Source organism: Vigna angularis, chromosome 6, assembly GCF_016808095.1.
Source record: "Vigna angularis cultivar LongXiaoDou No.4 chromosome 6, ASM1680809v1, whole genome shotgun sequence".
In the NCBI taxonomy this organism is placed as follows: Eukaryota; Viridiplantae; Streptophyta; class Magnoliopsida; order Fabales; family Fabaceae; genus Vigna; species Vigna angularis.
The window spans coordinates 9,100,780-9,120,430 of NC_068975.1; the positions used below are offsets into that span (position 1 = coordinate 9,100,780).

Sequence of the window (19,651 nt, forward strand, 5' to 3'; positions counted from 1 at the left end):
TTGATTTTGGGACAAAGACAACAGTGGTTTGTTATGATTGAACCCCTTTCAATTTCTTCTCAATGTTCTTCCTTTTGCTTTTCGACGAAAAAGTTGTAGTGTGCTTCCAGACACACACCTTCAGCAGAAACAAAAAACGCTTAAATTTGATGTAAAAGTTGTATTCTAGACCATGACGGGTACTTAAAGATGTCCATGGATGGTTTAATCATGTCACTAGAGCTGCATGAAAGAAGATTCCAAATCTGAATCAGTTGCCATGTTGGACCCTCTCATTCACAAATCAGAGAGAGGAAAATTATGTCAAATGAAAAAGCAAAGGAAACTGGTGAATCTGGTTTCAAAAACCGACACAAAGTGGAACACTAAACATTAATTGGGTGATGAATCTGTCTGTGGTTAATGGTTATCCATATACAATTTTTTTTTCCACTCCAACAACACTTGCTTTTGCTTTTGCTTTTTAAAAGCTAAAGATGACACCAAAGCAGTGTGTGTAAGTGTGTGCTGTGAATGTGAAGAAGAAAAAAGTGTTAAGGGAAACAAAGAAAACAACATTGGATGCTGCTAGTGTTGTTTGTTTTAGCTTTCTATGCTCTTCATTAGACAATTAATCTTATCATTCTGTGTTGTTTGTGTATAACCAGATAAACCTTTTAAGGTCTATGAAATGTTGTAATTTCTGTTTCCCTCTCATAGTGTAGTTGGTTTCTTTCATTCATATTCTACTCCTCTAAGCCACTTCTCTCTCACAAAATGGCTACCCTTTCTTCGTTCAGTTTTGTACCCTTTTGCATGCTCTTGTTCCTTGTGTGTCTCACTAGTCCTGCTTGTGTTTCTTCACTTCAACTTTCCTTGAGAAGGCAAGCTTCAATCCTTGTTTCCATGAAGCAAGATTTTGGAGCTGCTAACTCTTCTCTCAGAAGCTGGGACATGTCAAACTACTTGTCCCTTTGCAGTTGGTATGGCATTCAGTGTGACCATGACAACAGGTCTGTGGTGTCAATTGACATATCAGATTTGAATGTTTCAGGGTCAGTTTCACCTGTCATCACAGGACTCTTGAGCCTTGTGAGTGTGTCACTCCAGGGAAATGGCTTCTCTGGGGAGTTTCCAAGTGACATTCACAAGCTACCAAGGCTGAGGTTCCTCAACATGTCTGCAAACGTGTTCAGTGGGAATTTGAGTTGGAAATTCTCCCAGCTAAAGGAGCTCCAAGTGGTGGATGCTTATGACAATGCTTTCAATGGGTCACTTCCTCTGGGTGTCACTGATCTCCCAAAGATCAAGCACTTGAACTTTGGAGGGAACTACTTCTCTGGGGAAATCCCTCCAAGCTATGGAAACATGTGGCAGCTCAAGTATCTGTCCCTTGCAGGGAATGATTTGAGAGGATTCATACCAAGTGAGCTTGGGAATCTCACCAACTTGACTCATCTTTTCTTGGGATACTATAATCAGTTTGATGGTGGAATCCCTCCAGAGTTTGGTAAGCTCACCAATTTGGTTCATCTAGACATTGCAAACTGTAGCTTGACAGGTCCGATTCCTGTTGAGTTGGGAAACCTGAAGAAGTTAGACACTCTCTTCTTGCAAACAAATCAGCTGAGTGGTTCGATCCCTCCCCAGCTGGGAAACTTGACTGGATTAAAAGCTCTTGATCTATCATTCAACATGCTCACAGGAGGCATCCCTAATGAGTTCTCAGCCCTTCAAGAGCTTACCCTCTTGAACTTGTTCATAAACAAGCTGCATGGAGAAATTCCTCACTTCATTTCTGAGCTACCAAACTTGGAGACTCTCAAGCTTTGGCAGAACAACTTCACTGGAGTGATTCCTTCTAATCTTGGCCAGAATGGCAGGTTGGTTGAGCTTGATTTGTCAACAAATAAGCTCACTGGTTTGGTGCCAAAATCTCTGTGCCTTGGAAAGAGGCTGAAAATTTTGATCCTGCTCAAGAACTTTCTGTTTGGATCTTTGCCTGAGGATCTTGGTCAATGCCACACACTCCAAAGAGTCCGTTTGGGTCAGAACTACTTAACCGGGCCATTGCCACATGGGTTTCTCTATTTGCCTGAACTTTTACTTGTGGAGCTTCAGAACAATTATCTTAGTGGTGGCTTACCACAATCAACAAGCAGCACACCCTCCAAACTAGCACAGTTGAACCTATCTAACAACCGCTTCTCAGGGTTTCTTCCAGCCTCAATTTCAAATTTTCCAAACTTGCAAATTCTTCTGCTTAGTGAAAACAGACTCTCTGGAGAAATTCCACCAGTTATAGGGAGGTTGAAAAGCATCCTCAAGTTTGATATAAGTGTCAACAACTTTTCAGGTACTATTCCACCCGAGCTAGGTAATTGTGTCTTACTCACCTATTTAGATTTCAGCCAAAACCAGCTATCAGGTCCCATTCCTGTTCAAATTGCTCAAATCCACATATTAAACTATCTCAATGTCTCATGGAACCACCTAAACCAAAGCCTTCCCAAGGAACTTAGGACCATGAAGGGCTTAACTACAGCAGATTTCTCTCACAACAACTTCTCAGGTTCAATACCGGAGGGGGGGCAATTCTCAATCTTTAATTCTACATCGTTTGTGGGTAATCCTCATCTATGTGGTTATGACTCCAAGCCATGCAACCTTTCTTCAACATCTACTCTGGAGTCTCAAGAAAAAAAGAGTGCAAAACATGGGGTGCCTGGAAAGTTCAAGTTCCTTTTTGCATTGGCATTGTTGGGGTGCTCATTGGTGTTTGCAACCTTGGCCATAATCAAAAGTAGAAAGACTAGGAGGCACTCCAATTCATGGAAGTTAACAGCATTCCAGAAGCTGGAGTATGGGAGTGAGGACATCATAAGTTGCATAAAGGAAAGCAATGTCATAGGAAGAGGAGGATCTGGGGTTGTGTACAGAGGAACCATGCCAAATGGAGAGGAAGTGGCAGTGAAGAAGCTCTTAGGAATCAACAAAGGATCTTCTCATGACAATGGCCTCTCTGCAGAGATAAGAACATTAGGGAGAATCAGACATAGGTACATTGTGAGGTTGTTAGCATTTTGCTCAAACAGAGAGACCAATTTGCTTGTCTATGATTACATGCCAAATGGAAGCTTGGGGGAAGTGTTGCATGGGAAAAGAGGTGAGTTTCTCAAGTGGGACACTAGGCTCAAAATAGCTATAGAAGCTGCAAAAGGACTTTGTTATCTGCACCATGATTGTTCCCCTTTGATAATCCATAGAGATGTCAAGTCAAACAACATACTCCTCAACTCTGATTTTGAGGCTCATGTTGCTGATTTTGGGCTTGCCAAGTTCATGCAAGATAATGGTGCATCAGAGTGCATGTCTTCCATTGCTGGTTCCTATGGCTATATTGCTCCAGGTACTTTAAATATTCAACTACATATAATTGGAGAATCATGATTGGTAACTTCAGGTTATATCTTCTGGCTCAGTTCAATTTTCTAGCATCACTAACTTCAAGTTGAAGACATTATTACCTAACACCTAATAAAAAATATTGCATACTATATATAGTGCCAGCACACATGGTCTGAACAATTTTTACCTGAAGGTGAAAAGTTTGAGCTCTTCTTTTAAACTGAAAATCTTTAGTCTTAAATCTACTTTTGGTTCTCATTAACATGTCATTTTAATTAATAAAAAATATATATAATTACTTGTTTAGTCCTCAAATTACAGTACCATACTGACAGATAAATATGTGACCTTGTAAGAGCTTTTCCCTCCAAAATATTTGGAGGACATAGCTGTTCAGTAAGTATATTTGGCCAAATGAAATGAGTGAAAATGCTAGCATGCAACAAGAAGAATGATTATAGAGGCTCTCTTTTTTTCAAGGATAAAATAAAAATTTTCATGTGTTTGATTGATGTTTTGGGTACAGAAATGTTTTTTCCCCTCCGTAGTCACTGTAGCATGTACTTGGTCTTGTTTATGGGACCACAATGTCCAACACCATGTACGTGGATTCCTAGACTGACCAGTAAAGGCTCCACTAACACAGAGGAAATTCTTTTCACTTTTATTTTTCACGCTAACTGGGTGTGTGCTTGCTTTTTTGCATGCCTTGAAACTACAAACCCTTAATCCAGAACAAATCACAGCCCTCCCTTTTTGACCATCTTCATATCAGTGACAGTCACTGAATGCACATTAACCAAATGCATATATTTTACCCCCCACAAAGTTTCAGATCGAGATCTATGATTCACTTTCTCAAAACCCCAGATGAAAAAGAAACCTCAAGAATTTAGGCACAAGACACAACTTGGTTATCTTTTAGAAATTTCACTTGTTACTTTGGAAAATCAAAATGAAGCTTTTCCCTTTATCTGTAAAATAATGTTGGACTAGTCTTCCTTTAACTTACCCACTTTTCCTCAATGTTAAATTAATAATTTCATCCTTTTACCTTATACCATTCTTGCAACATTTAATTCCTATTGCAAAGGACAACCAAGCAAAATCTTATACTTTGTAGGACTAAAACCAGTGACATGGATAATGACCATCTAACATTATTTTATACATGTTTGTGTGAAAATTTAACATCATCATATATGTGTGTGATATCAAGTCTATTAGGGCTACTTTACTGTTGAAATATTGCATTTTTTTACTGGTTTTTATTTGTTACAGAATATGCATACACATTGAAAGTGGATGAGAAAAGTGATGTTTACAGCTTTGGAGTGGTGCTGCTAGAGCTCATAACAGGGAGAAGACCAGTGGGAAACTTTGGGGAAGATGGATTAGACATTGTTCAATGGATCATGATGCAAACAAATGGGAACAAAGAGATGGTGATGAAGATCCTTGATGAGAGGCTACAACACATTCCTTTGACTGAAGCAAAGCAGGTGTTTTTTGTGGCAAAGTTGTGTGTTCATGAACACAGTGTGGAAAGACCAACCATGAGAGAAGTGGTTGAAATGCTTGCACAAGCAAAACAACCAAATACATTTCAGATGCAGTGATCTATAAAAGTAAAAGAGAACAACTTCCAAAGAAAAGAATGACTTCTTCCTTGATACATATCCTTTGTATTGGTTTCCAAACTAGTTTGTCAAATGAAATTTTAATGTTATTTTTCTTTTCCCTTTTACTTTACTGGCACCTCTTCAATGGGTGCAAGAGAGTCACTATAGTTTATATGGTTATGCATGGGAAAGGTAGAATTAATGTTAAACTGTCCATAGCTTGTTAAAAGTTTGTATAATACATAGCGATTTTGTTTGGAATGAGTAAACATTTTATATTTTTACTTAATTATAGTTATTTGTTGATTTATATACATATATATATATATATATATATATATATATATATATATATATATATATATATGAATAAAGGAATTAAAAATAATGCCTGACAGATTACAGTGCGAATCTCTTTCATGTCAGAGAGTTTCTTTGGAAAGAAATATTTTTTAATTATAACTATTCTAGTGGTGATTGTTTTTTTATGCCATTATTTTACAATGAGACATATTTTTCTCAAAGAAAAGATCTTTTATACAAAAAAAAAATCTTAAAACTTTTAGAATGTTTTACCAATTTTGTATCATGTTCGTTGAGTGTCACTCACTAAAATAAATTATCGGCTATATAATTAATGATTTTTTTTAACAAAAATACTAAAAAGATTTTACATTAAACTAAAAGTCATAAATTTTTATAAATAAAGTAATGTTTTTTTAATTAAATATAAAAATGCAAATATTTTTGTAGATAGCTACTAAACTTTAAGTGTACGTACGTTGTGTTCTGTTTTCCAGCCAAAATCACCTGCTCTCAAGGCCATGAATGAAAATATGAGACATGAGCGATGTGAAGTTTCATAAGCAAATTGGATACTAAGGTATTTGGATTGGGAAATAGATGTAGATGGATTTAAAGTGATGGAAAGAAGATTATAGTATTGTTTGGATTAAAGGATTTGAAAAGATAACGAAAAGATTTGAAAGGTAAGTTTCTCATACTTATAAATAAAAAAATGTTTTAATTGATAAAAATAAATAATTACCAATTTTCTCTTATTTAAAAATTTGATTTATATGTTTTTTATATTTCAATTAATTTAAATTAAATGATATAAAATACGTCTGTAAAATTTTATATAATGAATTACTACATTATTTAAATTTAATGAATTATATCCAACTAAAATTAATATAACCTAATTAAACAATATATAAGTATTATATATAACTAATAAATGATTATCACACAAGTATTTACTAAAATCACATATATAAGTAATAAATAATTACCATACAAACCTCCATGATTAACACCGTAACTATTTATTAACTAAAAAATAATAATATATAATTAATAAATATTTTATTAAGAATTAAGTGATATTTATCAACATACAAAATTAAATTAAGTAACAATTATCATTATATTTAACCTCTTAAAAAGTAATAAACAATAAACCACCGGAACTACCACTTCTTCATATAAGATTACCAAGAACCAGAGTGTTGGATGTCTTCCACCATGATAATGGTTGAAAATAATATTATCTGTGATATAATTTTGACACTAAATACATCTTTTTCTGCTTAAAAACTTGCTTGAAATCATGTTTTTCTGTTAAGTTGTGTGAATAAGAGAGTTGAGGTTGAATTTGATGGTTTTATGACTAATTTCCCTTGTTTTGGAAGGAAATGAGATAATATGGAAAGTAGAGATGAAGTACCATGGAGATGGAACTCAGATAGACCTGGAAAAGCACCAGAAGGGAGGAGTGCTTGAAGCTTGGACGCCCTTTTTGGAGGCTTAAGCGCAAAAGAGTGCCGCTCACCGCCCGGGCGCCCCTTTTGGGGCGTTTGAGCGTCAGAAGCACGAAGCTTGGGCGCCCCTTTGGAGGCTTAAGCGCAGAAGAGTGTCGCTCACCGCCCGGGCACCCCTTTTGGAGCGCTTGAGCGCGAGAAGCACGAAGCTTGGGCACCTTTGGAGGCTTAAGCACAGGGAACCACCGCTCACCGCCCAGGCGCCCTAAGTGGGGTGCTTGAGCGCCAGTGACACGGGTCTGGGCCTTGTTTCTGTTTTGTCTTAGCTCTATTTAAAGGACCCACACGTCCTAGTTTTTGTATCTTTGGCAGGAGGAGCACAAAAACACACTCTTCACCCCTTGGGGGTAATTTAGGGATGTGACAGCTCTCCTCTTCTCTTTCTAGGGTTTTCTCTATCTCATTCTTCTCAATTATTCATCTAGTTTCACCATGTCTATGGTGAAATAAACTCTATTTGTTGTTGGGGGTATCTCATTCTTCTCAATTATTCATCTAGTTTCACCATGTCTATGGTGAAATAAACTCTATTTGTTGTTGGAGAATGATCTAACCTTGTGAACTCTCATGTATTTGAATTGATTCTTAATAATATATGCTTTTTTCATTAATTGTTAGAGTAATTCATATGTGATTATTGCATGCTTTGCGTGGTGTATGAATTGCATGAGTGCAGGGAGGTTCCTTACAATTTAGGTTCTTGTTGAATTACTCCCAAGAGTAATACTTCTTAGGGATGGGGGTATGAGTCTTGGTCGTCTTAAGCTCTTGATCTTCATAATTAATTACTAAGAATGCTAGGAATTGTATGAACTGGTAATTAAGGACATGCTTATTTCGCCGTGGGATCGGATTTAAGTGATTTAGTGAGTGACGTTAACATTAATGTATAAAGAAGAATTCTTACATACATGAGAGGGAACTTGGTGAAATCTAACCCCAACAACATACTCATCTCATATTAAAAACAACATCCGTTCATCATTGTGCTATTCTGTTATTGATCAAACTACATTCATATTTAATTTTCTGTTTTTGCATTTGAAACCAATGATCTTGTTTTCTTTAAGTCTTAATTAATCAAGTTATCACACGACTGTCTAATGCTGAGAGTCCTTCGGGATACGATACTTGATCTTACCATTTTATATTACTTGTGCGATTTGGTACACTTGCCGATTCATGAACAAGTTTTTGGCGCCATTGTCGGGGATAAAAAATGTTGTTAACACACCACACACAAAGAAAAAAGAAATAAGGGTTAAATATGGTTTTAGTCCTTAAACTATCAAGCGATTTTGTTTTTAATCCGTCTTTCAAATTAAGGTAACCTTTAAGGAAATCATAATTTTTCGTCTCTAAAATTGATGATGTTAAAAAGATGCTGAGGTGGCTAACGGTGCAAAGTCATTTTTTTTTATGAGACAGAGTGAATATTTTCCTCCCTCTCTCCGTCTCCTTCCTTGTGCATCTGACGTCAAGCTTCTTCCACTATTCTTTAGTTCTCTTTAACAATAAAGAATGAGAGTTTTAGCGAAGAAGACGATGCCATTGGAGACCGAGGCAGGGTGAGAGAGCAAGAAGATGAAACGCATTCGCGACTCGAGCAAGCACCTAGTGTACCGTGGCGTGCGATGCAGAACTAGGGGAAGTGGGTGTTGAAATTCGTAACCGCCGAACAAGTCGCAGATATGGCTAGGCACATTCCCGACGCCGGAGATGGCGGCAAGAGCTCACGACGTGGCCGCCCTCAACATCAAGGGCTCCGCCGCCATTTTGAACTTCCCCCACCTGGCGAACTCCCTCCCACGCCTGGCCTCCCTGGCGGTGCACAACGTTCAGGCGGCGACGAAGGCGGTGCACATGGAGCCATCCTCCCTCTCGTCCTTGGTGTCGGCAATGGACCTGTCCTCTGCCTCAGACAAGTTGACTCAGATAGTTGCACTCCCGTCCTTGGAAAGCACCGATGACGGGTGTGTGGAGTTTGAAAAGAAACTGAGATAATTTTTATCTCAAACCCACTGCATAAGAAGGTGACCCCAACAAATAATTTGTGTTGAATCACTAATTTATATAATTAGACAAGATATTGAGATTAAAATGAACTTTTATAAATCTTAACAATTAAAAAAAAATTAGCCCGTCTAATATTTAAAACAAGAATTTCTAATTAGAAAAGATAATATATATGTAGGTGCTTATAATTTTCTGTAAATTAATTAAACTTCATTTTATATTTCTAGTAGAAAAAAATGTTTGATTTTACTTTTAGTATGTCTTTCGTTGTACCCTTGTCATAATCTGGAGATGAACAATCTGGAATGTGTTTTGTTAAGGATTCAGCTATTGTCTACTGCTGGATGTGGGTTATGTTCCTTAGGAGAATTCATGAGCTTTGAATACGTTCTGCCCATAAACATCATAAACAAGTGTCAACAAAAACTTGGTATGTGGCATGGAATTAGAACATTTTGACAATAAAGTCCCTCATATGAATTAAATACGTTTAGAAAGAAGCTTTTAGTGGGAGTCTATCAGACAACCCTGCGACCATTCCAGCTTGTAAAGTCAGGGAACGAGACATTGCCACAACGATGATGATGATGTTATTTGGCCACACGTTTTACTTTGTGTATCTTTCTTTGCTTGTTTCGATGATCTTGGTTTGGGCGGTGGTTGACAGAGATTTTTGCCTTTAATATTAAAGGATGTGAGTGTGGAACTTGGTTTGGTTTTGCTATGGCAAAATAAAGAGGGTGGTGGGTGTGAAGCTCGACGTCAGATGCAAGGAAGGAGATCGAGGAAGAGGGAGGGAAAAAGCTGAGAAAGATGTATCAAAAAAAAAATGATGTGGCATACCACCGGTATCCACCTTAACTTTTTTTTAATGCCGTTCATTTGGGAGGACGAAAAATTATGGTTTCACTAAGGAGAAGGATCAAAATGTACCTTAATTTGAAAGAGGGATTAAAAACAAAATCGCTTGATAGTTTAAAGACTAAAAACATATTTAACCCAAGAAATAATATATTAAACATTTCATAAACAACAAAATTACGGTATAATAAACAATAAAAGAATATATATAGAAAACAAAAAAAAGCTCAGTTTCAGCTCGAAGCTCAGTTTTAGCTTGAGAAGACTCATAAGCTCAACAAGCTCAATTTAGCTTCATAAGCAAGCTTGACAAACAAGCTCAATAAGCTCAGTTTTAGCTTGACAAGCTCGATTTCAATGATAATTTAATTAAATACATATAAACAATTCTCCGCAAACAATCGATTCTATGATTCCATGTGAAAGAATATAATCGATTCCGCTACATGTTTTGAGAAAATGGAATCAATCCAACCTCATGTTTATTTCATCAAATACATAGAATCGATTCGCATGCAACCATAATCGATTTTATCATACCAATGAATGAATAAAATAGATTTTGTCATACCCTATGAACAAACAAAATCGATTCCACTTAAATTATAACGCCATGGAATCAATTCCATGTTATTTCATGACTAGATCACATGCACCATAATCTACGTCATCTTCCTTGACATGAAATCGATTCAACCAAATACAATCAATTCCAAGGGTTTGGAATTTCTTCCATACAACTCCATAATGTATTCCATTAGCACCCACAATGTTTATGAACTTATAAATGGGAAATAATAGATTCTGGAAAGTTTTCTCACTTGAAGAACCTTGTGTGTGAACTGGACTGAGAACACTACACCTTTATTACCAATGAGGAGCATTGGTGTCTTGAAGATAATGATTTTGATGATGTTACAAAGTGAAAAATATGAAGACCTTTGTTGTATTGAGTTTAAAAGCATTCATGTAGAATAAAATGTTAAGAATTGGAAGGCGGAGAGAGGTTGAGTCGAACGGTGGACAACGGTGAGAGAGAAGAAGAAAGGAGCCGAACGATGGAAGGCAGTGAGGAAGGAGGTGAAGAACTAGAGCCGACCGTTTGAAGAGTTAATATCATAACTGTTCCAAGTCTCGCATATAATCGATTATCACTTACAATAATCAATTATCACTGGCAGTTGTAATATGTCTCTTTAGTTTCAGACTAGTGGGCTATATATACTTTTGTCAAACTCTTTGGAGGATTAATCTATGCCATTTGAGAATACAGTTTGTCTGAGGAAGTTATCAAGTGATAATGTTTACTCTTGTCAAGTCTTGTGAATTTGAAAAGCTCACGCTTTGTGTGTTAAAGGTCGGAGTGGTTCTCTTCAAGTTGGTAGAGTTGTCTCTTCTGGTTCGTTTGTCGAAGGAAGGTTCTTCCATTCGTTTGTCGAACGAAAGATTTTTGTTGTTCTTAATTTCTAATCATCCTATTATAATTGTTACACTGATTTTAGTGAAATAGTTAATCACTCTTTATAGTGATTAATAACTGAACATAGAATCTATTGATTCGAACCAGGATAAAAATCATTTGTGTGATTGTTCTCTTCCCTACACTCTCTAAACTTTCAGCACATCAACTGTTCGATAAAAGTTTTATAAGAAAATTAAAGGAACCATTTTATTGACCGAACACGCTTTTCCACTCTTAACAATCGAATCCGTTTTAACTCCGCTGCGCAAAATCGGTACCGATTGTTCCAACAATTGGTATGAGAGCTTGCTTTGATAGTTTTTCAAATTTTTCAAAAATGGGCGGTCATAACCAAATCTATGCTGAGGGTGTTTCTATTGATAGACCTCCTCTGTTTACGGGGGAAAATTATGCATTTTGGAAAATAAGAATGCAAATATTTTTAGAGTCAATTGACAAGGGTATTTGAAAAGTTGTTTTAAATGGTCCATATATATATATATATATATATATATATATATATATATATATATATATATATATATTCTTAAAAGTACTGTTGATAGGGTAGAAGTAGAAAAACCATATTTTGCATGGGCTGCTGAAGAAAAAAGACGAGCTCATTTTGATATAAAAGCTCCCAATATAATATCCTATGCTTTGGTATTAGATGAATTTTACAGGATTTCAGTGTGCAAAATGGCTCAGGAGATGTGGGAAGTTCTTCAAGTAACCCATGAAGGAACCGACGCGTGCTAGGAAGAACACCCTGATACATGAGTATGAGATGTTCAGGATGCAATAGGGTGAAACCATCGCTGATGTGCAAAAAACGCTTCACACATATCGTCAACCATCTTTTTGGTTTAGGTAAGAAATTTGACACTGACGAATTAAATGTGAAAATTTTGAAATCTTTGAATAGGTCATGGTAGCCAAAGGTTACTACGATAACTGAGTCTCAAGACTTGACGTTCATGCCTATGGTTGTGCTTTTTGGAAAGTTGAGAGAGCACAAGCTCGAGTTGAATAGACTGAGTGTTGAGGAAGTCCAAGGAAAGAAGAAAACGTTGGCCTTCAAAACTAAAAACTCAAAAGGCAAGAGTTCAAAATAGGATGAGGAATCTGAAGATTAAGACTTAGATGACAAAAATATGAGTCACATGATTAATAAATTCTTCAAGTTCATGAAATCTAAAGGTAAGGAAAAATTTAAAAATAATTGGAAGAAGAAGCAACGATCTTCTTCAAATTACAGGTGTTATGGTTGTAGAGAAAAATGACATGTTAATGTGAATTGTCCAAACCTAAAAAAGGGTTAAGAAAAGAAGTCTTTCAAGAAGAAGAATGCTTACGTTGCTTGGGAAGAAAATGACTCAAGCTCAACTAGTTCAAGTGTTTCCAATGAAGAAGCCAACTTATGTTTGACAGTTAATATTGATGACACTACAAACCAAGTAAGTTGCTCTAGCCTTGACACTAGTGAATTTGATGTACAAAAGACTTTTCTTGAATTACTTGATGAATCTGAGAAATTCAATGCTGCTCATAAAAATTTGAAAAAGGAATTTAAAGAATTGAAAATTAAATATGAGAAGGCATTAAATGAAGAAGTTATTTTAAGGAATAAAATTTTTGATTTAGAAATGAAAGAGTCTTCAAATGTTGAACATCCTATTGAATGTCTTTCATGTAAAAGTCATATGCTTGATATTGATATTCTTGAAAATCATCTTGAAGTGGAAACTACAAATAATAATGTTGAAGCACCTATATTTGTTAAAAAGGTTTATAAAAACAAAAGTGTGCATAAAAAGAAGAATCAATTTAGAAGAACCCGTAGGGTATGGGTTGAAAAAGGAACTGTTTGTTATAAAAACCCAAATGATGTCACATGTTTTTACTGTTTGAAAAAGGGGCACACTTCAAATAAATGTAGAATAAAACATTTTTATGTTCTTAATGGAAAATGTGCTTGGATTGCTGTTATAAAGTAATTTGCCTCTAACCTTAAAGGACCCAAATGAGATTATGGTGACTAAAACTATATTATTTTGTTTTGCAGGTTAAATTTTCAAAAGAAAAAGAAAGCTTTATGGTATCCTGATAACTTTTAAGAGATTTGAAAATAATTTATGAATGCTATATGTGTCTTAGGCTGAAAATTTGGCCCAAATTTGCATTTTTTTGGAAATTAACGTAAATAATCGATTACCAAGGTTAATAATTGATTATCTCGGTCTCAAAATATGAATTTTGAAAATTTAGCTCGCAAGTAATCGATTATTTAAAGTGACAATCGATTATCTTAAGTTAAAATGTAAAAAAAACATTATTTTTTTTAAATTTGTTTCTAATTTTAAGGGATATATTACTTTGAGGGGGAGAAATTTTTAATGAATTAAAATGTCCTAAATTCTTTTAAAGTTAACCAATTTAGGGAGAGCATAAATATTAGATTATCTTTTGAATATGATAAAAAAAAGAGGGAGAAATTTTTGATTGACATCTTCAACCTCCTGATTATCCTCTAACCCCTCCTTTCTAAGTCTTAATTGTATTTTTTGATTAGAGTTGAATTTTCATTTTGTAATTCATGATGTATTTTTCTCTTTCATGTTATGAAAATTTAAATTTTATTTTGTTTTGAAATGCATCTATTCTTTTGTTGAGGGGGAGCAACACTTAAGGGGGAGATTTTATTTACTTTTTGCTTATGATAAAAAAGGGGGAGAAACACTTCTAGTGCAGTTAACTTGTTCCATGTTTGTTAGCTTAAAATCTGTGTAGATTTTCAAAAGATGTTTGTTAGCTTAAAATCTGTGCAGATTTTCAAAAGATGCTTTTAAACAAAGAATTTTTGATCATCATAAAAAAGTGGGAGATTGTTACCAAAGAGGAGCATTGATGTCTTGAAGATAATGATTTTGATGATGTTAGAAAGTGAAAAATATGAAGACCCTTGTTGTATTAAGTTTAAAACATTCCTGAAGAATAAAATGTTAAGAATTGGAAGGCGGAGCGAGGTTGAGCCGAACGGTGGACAACAATGAGAGAGAAGGAGAAGGGCATCGAACGGTGAAAAACTGTGAGAGAGAAGAAGAAGGGAGCCGAAGGATGGAAGGCGGTGAGGAATCGAGCCGAACGACAGAAGGCGGTGAGGGCTCAAGCCGAATGGTAGAAGGAGGTGAAGAATTGGAGCCGACCGTTTGAAGAGTTAATATCATAACTGTTCCAAGTCTCGCAGATAATCGATTATCACTTACAATAATCGATTATCACTAACAGTTGTAATATGTCTCTTTAGTTTCAGACAAGTAGGCTATATATACTTTTGTCAAACTCTTTGGAGGATTAATCTATGCCATTAGAGAATACAATTTTTCTGAGAAAGTTCTCAAGTGATAGTGTTTACTCTTGTCAAGTCTTGTGAATAGGAGAAACTCGCGCTTTGTGTGTCAAAGGTCGGAGTGATTCTCTTCAAGTTAGCAGAGTTGTCTCTTCTGGTTCGTTTGTCGAAGGAAGGTTCTTCCGTTCGTTTGTTGAACGAAAGGTTTTTGCTATTTTTAATTTCTATTCATCCTATGGTAATTGGTAAACTGATTTTAGTGAAATAGTTAATCACTCTTTATAGTGATTAACAACTGAACGTAAAATCTGTTGATTCGAACCTGGATAAAAATCATTTGTATGATTTTTCTCTTCCCTACACTCTTTAAACTTTCAGCACATCAAGCTTGTTCCAACAACCTTCTCCTCTACAAACTTCACCAGGAGAAGTCAACATAACTCCTTCTCTTATATTATTAGCAAGGTAAGCAAATGCATTCAAAGTTTTGTTCAATAATGCTTAATTTGCCACTAAGTCCTCTATTTCACTTCCATTAGCTTTGATACAACCTTCTAAAATAAAGTTTTCGAAAGAGGACATCTATTTTATTGGAGACCTCCCTTCTTTTAATGACTTTACTAATATTGTGGTAGTGGATTGACTGAGTGCGACTCAAGGGCTTGTGATAAAATAGTATTATAAGCAAGTGGTGGAACTATTAATAAAATGAGCATGAGTTCTTTGAAAGTGATAAGATCTTTAAAATCATTTTTGCCAATATCTCTTTTAAATTGAGTGATACAAAGTTGAAGATATTACCCACAAGCTGATGTACAATCTAAAACATTAAATAATGCTTGAAAATGTATTCGAGATGTTTGACCCATGGCAATACTAAGAATTGAATTCACTTGCTTTATAATATTTGTTACCACAAGACTCTTCGTATGAAACCATTTTAAGGCTATTATTGGATAGTCTACGTCACCTTCTCAATTCTTAGAGTACGATTTATTTATCTATTGAACAACTACGTTATGCAAATTGGTTTCAAAATAAAATTTGACCTTGTATTATGACCGATTATTATTTTATTGAAATTTACATTTTACAAAAATTAGTAAATTGTTATGGCCTTATTGAGTTTCTGATATGAAGAACTGGCGGAGTATTAACATCCAAACATGAATATTTACAGAGTATCTATATAGCTACTAAATTCAGAAAATGAGTTATATATTTTCGTAATTTAAAATTTCAAGTCATATAATGCTTTGAATTTTAATTTAAACATTGGTGACCCTCACTAAGGAAGTATAATAGTAAAATGACGAATATTTTCCTACTAAATATTTGTTAGACCAAATTTTTATATAAAAAATTTTAACAGACAAAGATATGAAAAAAATGGATGAATTTCTTGATAAGTTAAAATTAACATATACATGACTTTAAAATAAAACAAAAAAGCAATTAAAAATTGTATGAGAACTTAAGCAAATTAGATCTACCTAAGTAATTTTAATTTATAGATAAGTCCATTTCCATTTTTTATGGAAAAATTCTCCAACAGCAACATAATTCATTATAAATGATCATATTTAAAAAAAATATACTTATTATACCAATATAATATTACTAAAATAAACATTACATATACTTATCTATAGTGCTGCTTCACTCCCGATCTCATGTTGAGACAACTGAAACAATGTCTTTCCTAAGCTCATACCATTCAAAGTGACTATTGCAAAGGAGAAAACACACACAGACAAACAACACAAAAACAAATGTAAACTAGAGTAAACAACAACATCCTAAAACAATTACTAAATTAATCATGAAATATAATTTCAATACAAGAAATCACATATATACTACACATTTAACTATCAATAAACTTGACTCATCCGGATATAGTATGAATGTCAAAATATTGGTAGTCTGTGCACTTGTAATGGTAATATTGTTGGCTGAAACCAAGCTACCATACAAGGTTAGTCCTTTTCGGTTGCCTAGGGCCATGATCAAAGCCTATAGACAAAAACCTCTCGTTACTCTCACCACATGACTCACCTCTCCCTACTTGAGAATGAATGATCATTAGAGTGTCGGAATAGACCACCAGTCCGAAGCTCCATACATTCATACAACCACAACACAGGCACAACCATGTAACCTCTCCACGAGTCATGGAGTTACATCCAACAACCATTCACTTCATTCATAAACTTTTCATCACAACATTCATATGCATCATTTCCATTCACATGTAAATCATATACAAATCCATTCATTTTACATTCACTAACATCATATAAAATCACTAATTATAATTCAAAGAACCATCATCAACCAAACAAGTCATTAGAAGTCACAAATAACACAATTTTCTTTAAGGTATCTTAATACCCACATTTAAGTAAGGAAAATGGCTTGGAAACCCTCACCAACAACTTCAGAAGGGTCAAAAACAACCTAAAGAACGTCCAAAACTGATACTTGAAACCCTGAATTGGTATTTCCAAAACTTGAAAAAGAAACAAAAACTGGTGCAATAGCACTCAACCCTCAGAAGCTACCCAACCACTGAAATGGTGGCGCTCAGTGTTAGAAAATCGGCGCTCAACGCTGACACCCCTTGAATGGTGGCGCTCAACGCCAGAAAAATACCCCTCAGCGTAGTTGACAACACATTGTTTTCATGGACTTTGATGCACTTGAAACTAGTTCTAATGATAAAATGAAATCCTTATACACTAGAATTGATGAAAAATCATATTTAGAATTAAAAAAAGTAACAATTTGATCATTAGACCCGAAATTAGGTGCATTAAGTCCATTTGATAACTTCAAAAGTACATAAACTCAAAACAACACTTTCTAATCCCTAAATTAGTTTACCAACTTCATAACCAAGTCTAATTACGCTTGTTAGCACCCTTTAACACCTCAGTTTCCTTCCAAATTTGCTGTTTCAAAATCTCACCATACAAAACCTCATTTTTTAACCAAAAACACTTAATCACTCATCCTAAAAACAACATTAACCATTCTACACTTTTTTTTTATTGATAGCTTAGACAAGTCCTAATAAGTCTTCTAATACACTCTCAACTGTCAAATACAGTCTCCACTGCTTATTTTAAATTCTCACTAGTCGAAACCTCCTTTTTATACTAAATATACCGCAAACTTCAACAATAACCCCTTACATGTTTCATACCAGATTTCATTCAATTTAACAATGCTAACAAGTCTAAAATAACCTCATAACAACATTGAAACAGTTCCTTCATCACTCCAACACCTACTTTTAAAATTCACCCATCTAAACCCCTATTTTATCCTTAAAACCTAAGCAAAAGAACACTTCTTTAAACCAATCACTTTGCATTCAGTTCCAAACATTAGAATAACTTCATTACACATAATCAATACAATTTTAAACATCACAAATATACCATTCTAACATACCAACAAAACATCTTCAAATCATCAACTACATATAATCTTTATATACCCAAACATATGAATTTCTCCAAATTTAACTACTATAAATAAAGATACAAATTCTTATAATATAATCACAAACTAAAACAAAAATTCTAGCTTCCTTTACCTTAGAAAACTTCTACAGCTCTAAAAACTTCAATCGTTGCTCCCACCGCAAGAAATTCCTAGAAAAGCCAACAAATCACAGATTAGTGTTTGGAGACAAACTTTAGAACCTTGATTGAACCAAGAATCAAGGGAAAAACACTTTTGACACATGGAAAACAAATTTTCTTGCATGATCAAGAACCGAGAATATAAGGAGAAAAATGATAGAAACTTACTTCCCCTATGAGAGAAGTGATCAGCTAAAAATATAGATCTCATCGCCGTGATCGATTAGACATCTCCTGATGGTCAAAGAAATGACTTAGGAGTCAGATCTCTTAGAGAGAAGATAGAGAACTCCAGATAAATGATTTCTAAAGTACATTTTAAAATAATAAAACTCGTTTATAATAAAACCATTTAATATTAAAATAATCCAGTTTCACTATTTTTAAATCACCGCCGCTTCTAAAATACCATTTACATTACTAAATGCTTAAGTGCCATAAAAATCTAAAATCATGTATATATATTATTACATGGATTTTTACTCACAATAATATAACAAAAAAAAGTAATTTTATTTTTAATGGAGACATTCTAAATATCAAATAGTTTTTTATACTGTAGACGGATTTTAATATTTTAAAATATGTTTATTTATTTTTTAAATATTAAAATAAGTGTATTTTAAAGTTATAATGGACAATACAAAATATCATAAGAGAATTATATGAGAATTTAGACTTTATGAAATGAGTAATAATTTTTGATACATAAAAGTAAAAGTAAAAAAGTAAAAGTTGATTGAATAGAAATGGAAGAAATGGTGATGAATGGTATAGTAGAAAAGTTGTTGAGATATTTTTGGTGCCTAAGACCTAAAAGATATAGAATTAGCAGTTTGAGAAAGGGAGGAAGTGAAAGTAGCAGAAACGGAAACCGAAGGTAGCAATGAAAGGAAAGAAAGAAAAGACGAAGAAAACGTGAAAAGAACAGAGTGATAGGGAAAAAGGTGTTACGTGGAAACTTTGGAAGAACGAAAGCGATAGCTACCACTCTCATTTCCCACAACTCAGCTGTGGCTCACATTGTTTTATCTCTTTATCTTTCATCCTCCTTTCTTAGCCTCAACCTTCATCATTCTCATATTCTATGCTTTAGTTACCTATCAACTTCATTTCACATTCTTGCTTATTCGATCAATTACTAATTATATCTTTTCACACACTTAAACTATATCCAACCATTTGCATCCAATTACTAAATTTGTATTTGATATAAATAGATTAAATTTTAATCAAATTGTATTTCTTGGTTAAATGTTAAAGTAAAAAAAATTATACCTAACTATTAATTATAACTTTTCACATAATAATCAAGTTATAAATAGAAAATTGATACTTTCACATGCGTAATCTTTTACATTCATTTGACACTATCATTCCTTACTTTTTACTTTATTCTTTCTTCAAAAACTACAAAGATTCACTCTTTTAAGACTATTTTACCCTTTTAGGTATGTCAAATGAATGTCAATGTGTGT

General features: G+C 34.3%; 1 protein-coding gene across 1 annotated transcript; it reads left to right on the forward strand.

Annotated features, from left to right (window-relative positions):
• Positions 1 to 213: 213 nt before the first annotated feature.
• Positions 214 to 5,125, forward strand: LOC108340993 (leucine-rich repeat receptor-like serine/threonine-protein kinase BAM3). Its single transcript, XM_017578585.2, has 2 exons — positions 214 to 3,388; positions 4,669 to 5,125. The coding sequence occupies exons 1-2, from the start codon at positions 757 to 759 to the stop codon at positions 5,004 to 5,006; spliced, it is 2,970 nt and encodes a 989-aa protein (XP_017434074.1). The 5' UTR covers positions 214 to 756; the 3' UTR covers positions 5,007 to 5,125.
• The last annotated feature ends 14,526 nt before the right edge of the window (positions 5,126 to 19,651 follow it).